The sequence below is a fragment of the Electrophorus electricus genome, chromosome 7, assembly GCF_041902795.1.
Source record: "Electrophorus electricus isolate QZ-2024a chromosome 7, ASM4190279v1, whole genome shotgun sequence".
In the NCBI taxonomy this organism is placed as follows: Eukaryota; Metazoa; Chordata; class Actinopteri; order Gymnotiformes; family Gymnotidae; genus Electrophorus; species Electrophorus electricus.
In genome coordinates, this window is record NC_137503.1 from 22,925,001 (window position 1) to 22,929,069 (window position 4,069).

General features: G+C 42.1%; 1 protein-coding gene across 13 annotated transcripts in view; it reads left to right on the forward strand.

Annotated features, from left to right (window-relative positions):
* The window catches only part of gphnb (gephyrin b), an 86,546-nt gene extending 82,776 nt beyond the window's left edge, over positions 1-3,770 (forward strand). For 11 of the 13 annotated variants that reach the window (XM_027015632.3, XM_027015589.3, XM_035524585.2 and 8 more), the window contains 7 exons: positions 45-166; positions 591-678; positions 946-1,019; positions 1,112-1,185; positions 1,753-1,856; positions 2,050-2,146; positions 2,557-3,770. In XM_027015632.3, coding sequence (XP_026871433.1) covers positions 45-166; positions 591-678; positions 946-1,019; positions 1,112-1,185; positions 1,753-1,856; positions 2,050-2,146; positions 2,557-2,690 — 693 coding nt within the window. In that variant the 3' untranslated portion in view covers positions 2,691-3,770. The remainder of the gene's footprint in view (positions 1-44; positions 167-590; positions 679-945; positions 1,020-1,111; positions 1,186-1,752; positions 1,857-2,049; positions 2,147-2,556) is intronic. The other 2 variants (XM_027015569.3, XM_027015625.3) reach the window with 1 other exon arrangement.
* The last annotated feature ends 299 nt before the right edge of the window (positions 3,771-4,069 follow it).

Below are 4,069 nucleotides of genomic sequence, written 5' to 3' on the forward strand. Positions count from 1 at the left end.
CGGTCTATGACGGGGCTGCACTGTCTCGCCCTCCCATCCCTTAGCTGCTGAACCCAGAGGACGATCTTCATCCCGGGAAGATCCGCGACTCCAACCGGTCCACGCTGCTCGCCACCATCCAGGAGCACGGCTACCCCACCATCAACCTGGGGATTGTGGGAGACAAGTGAGCACACCACAGCTCTCACAGGGAGACTCGACCAGAGGGGGTGACCGCGCGCGGCAGAACAGAGGCAGCCCGTCAGCCTGGACTGACGACGGCTGGAGCAATTCGTTGTCAATGCCGGATTTCGGCACCTTGCTGGCTAATGCTGGGTGTGCTCCTCCGTTTTTGGAGGTGGCACTCAAACTCACGTTCGCAGCGTTTGGCGGATGCTTTTATATGGAACGACTAGCATAAATGCTCTGGTGTCTGCTCAGAAACACTTCAGCAGCGCTGCTGATGCCTGTAGGCTCGGGGTCAGAGATGTTCGCAGTGAGTGCAGGACAGCCTGACAGGTCACTGTTTGACAGGCTCTGAAAGCAGTGTGGTTGCTATAAGGTGGGTAGCTGTCGTGGTAACTGTTGCTGTCGTGTCATCATGCCTACAGCCCAGATGACCTCCTGAACGCCCTGAACGAGGGCATCAGCCGTGCCGACGTCATCATCACCTCAGGGGGCGTGTCCATGGGGGAGAAGGTGTGGCCATGTCGCCATTCATTCATTCATATATTTATTTGCTTATTTATTTAGCAGAAACACTGCACCTCCTCTAGAGTTCTTATTACAAAGCTTTATTTATATTTATTCAACTCCATGCTGACATCTAGTGGCTCATTCTAGAATTGGAGGCAGTGAAAGATTTTTTTTTTTTTAACTGATTTTATTTCTTCCTGTCTCCATTTTCATAAGAATTCATGTATCGATCATTGTTAATGTGCATGGTTAATTGGCCCATTTTGACAGGACTACCTGAAGCAGGTACTTGACATTGACCTCCATGCTCAGATCCACTTTGGGCGGGTCTTTATGAAACCAGGGTAAGTGGACGGATGCATGGGTCCTTAAAGGGACAGTGACCCTTTTAAAAGGCAGCAGAAAATCTGATTTCTTTTTTGTCTCTTCAAAATAGTCTCCCCACAACATTTGCTACTTTGGACATGGATGGTACACGAAAGCTTATCTTTGCTCTACCAGGTAGGGATGGTGAGAGAGTCTCTTGGTACATTCTTAGTAGACATCTAGCATTATATTTAAAGTAGCTATATATTTAAAACAAGCTCCACTTATGCTCACTGGCTACTTTATTAGCACCACCTGTCTTATAGGTGTGCTTTGCGTGTGCCCTGTTCCAGACTGTGGCCTGTCTGTTGGCATGCACAGTTTGTCAGCCATCCTCTACCCTGTTCATCAGGAGGCAGTGTTTTTGAGCACAGTCCCACTGCTGACCCGATATTATCTGAGCGCTACGCCATACTTCCCATTAACAGTGTGTCAGAAACTGACTATAGAAGTCGACCAAGAGTTGGAAAATGGCTAATACAAACAGCGCATGGCAACATTTTGGTTATAGTCTTAAACCGGACACCACAAAAGTGTTTCTAAAAAAATTTATGTTTCTAACAAAGTGGGTAGTGAGTGTAAATATATATTAGGAGCATCAAGTTTATTGTAAACCTATTCTCATATCAGAAGCTCAGCTTGATCGTCAAGGCTGTCACCGTTACGTCACCAAGGTGGATAAAATGCTTTTCTTTTTTTGTATAATCCCAGGTAATCCTGTGTCAGCCGTTGTCACGTGTAACCTCTTCGTTATCCCCGCCTTGAGGAAGATGCAGGGAATTTTGGACCCACGGCCCACCATCATCAAAGCCAGGGTAAGCCTACTCCCTGTTCTACTGACTGCAGATCTACAACCTAGATGCATTAGTGGAATAACGCATGTTTCAGCTTGATTACAGAGCGATTATAGTCAGCTTTTCCTTGTGGATGAGCTGAGTTGTGTAACTCTTTTGAGAGCATTGCCAAGAAACAGCAGGCAAGTACCGTTGCCCTGTGAATTCTTTGCAGTTGTCCTGTGATGTGAAACTTGACCCGCGCCCTGAGTATCACCGCTGTATTTTGACGTGGCACCATCAGGAGCCCCTCCCATGGGCCCAGAGCACAGGTAGGTAGATATGTGTGGGTGTGCATGCATAAATTGTGGTGCGCATATGGGTGCATGTGTCTGTGTGTGCACTAGGTAAAGGCATGAGACCTTTGCTTGGACACAAATGTTGTGTTTGTAAAAAAAAAAAACAACAACACAAAGATGTAATTTAATTTACACTTCCTGTGGTTTAGTTTTTCATTTTAAGTCGCTTTTTTTCCTTTTTGTGCTCCATGTAATTAAAAAGAAAACAACGCTAATAATTTGAAGAAAATGAATGAATCTACTCTTGATGCCACTTAAGCTGTTTTTAATTGTAATCTTGAAAATTCTGTTTCATTGCTGGAACTGTAATGCACCTTGGCCTCTCTCTCTCTCTCTCTCTCTCTCTCTCTCTCTCTCTCTCTCTCTCTGTCACCTGTGATCAGGGAACCAGGTGAACAGCAGGTTAATGAGCATGCGCAGTGCCAACGGCCTTCTCATGCTACCTCCCAAAACAGAGCAATACGTGGAGCTGCACAAGGGTGAGGTAGTCGATGTCATGGTCATAGGACGGCTATGATGTCATCAGAGAGAGACGAGAGGAAGGGTGTGAGGACCACGGCGCAAGGGAGTGGTTGACGGTGCATGCCCACATATCATCGACTATCTCTGTAATATGCAATGCCACAGCTAGTTTTTATTGATTTGGATAACGTTGAAGTATAGTCAACATCTTGATCACAAAACTAGATACATATTTAAAAAAAGATTCTAGTATTTCAAACAAAAAGATATAACTTTTAAGTAAAAAAATCTAATTATAAAAGAGATTTATTCTGTAATATATTATTATTACTCTTATTATTAATTATTATCATTATTCTTCTCATTATTATTATATTAAGACAACTTTGTTCTTTTCATTGCAATTGCTTTGTGTGTTCAATGCTAGATCTTATCAATAGCTGTAGCATTTTAATAAAAAGCGGTAGGTGCCTGCCAGGAACAAATATCTATGTTATTTCCTCATCTTAACACAAAAGAACAGATGAATAAATTGAATCTCTGTTTTTGAGAGCGGGAGGAAAAGACGAAGTACAAAATCGTGTGTGGTACTGGACAACGGCACTCTCTGTCTTAAGTGTCATTCATGTGACGCTTCTGTTCTTTCTCCCATTAATATGCATCATTATGGCTTCACGAAGAGCTTTGCTTGTTGTTTATCTTGTGAGTCTTGTTTATGTACGCAGTGCCAAAAGCATGGGTGGATGAAGGCTGTGCCTGGGGGGTGGGGACACGCCAGCCCGCCCTATCCCTAAAGCTTCCTTATAATCACATGACCTGGTGAAGCTCCTCCCTTGCCCCCAGGGGTGGGGTCACTGGATAACGTTTTATTTGAATAAATTCAAAACCGAGAGGGAAAGAAATTATGAAACAGCTTATTTAAGTGCTGACAGCCTTTTTAACTTACTACACAAAAATGTACAGTTAAAAAATAAGAATCATATTGTACAGATATGTGACCAGCACTTCAGAGGAAAATTCCCAAGCAATGAGGAGACATTATTGAACAACTCTGTACAATAACATTTTCTGTAATGATATGAAACTGATAAGAGAGACTATGATAATAAAATCCTTGATCATTATATAAAAAATATATTTTTGCACAGTTTTATTTCTTAATAAAGCCACAAGAATCCAAAATGTGATTCTAATACTCTACTGAGCTTCAGTTTAAGGGTGAATGAAAACAAAGTCAGTTCAAAGCCCAAAACATCTGTTCATTAACATGATTGTTATGATTATTAATCTCTTTGAAAACAATCAAGATCAAGTTAGAGAAATGATGACTTTTTAGCATTTTTAGTCCATATTTATTTTTCAAACCCATTTGCATCCTTTTGAGGGCTTACAAACTGCATACATAAATATATTAATAAACACAATAATTCTTCT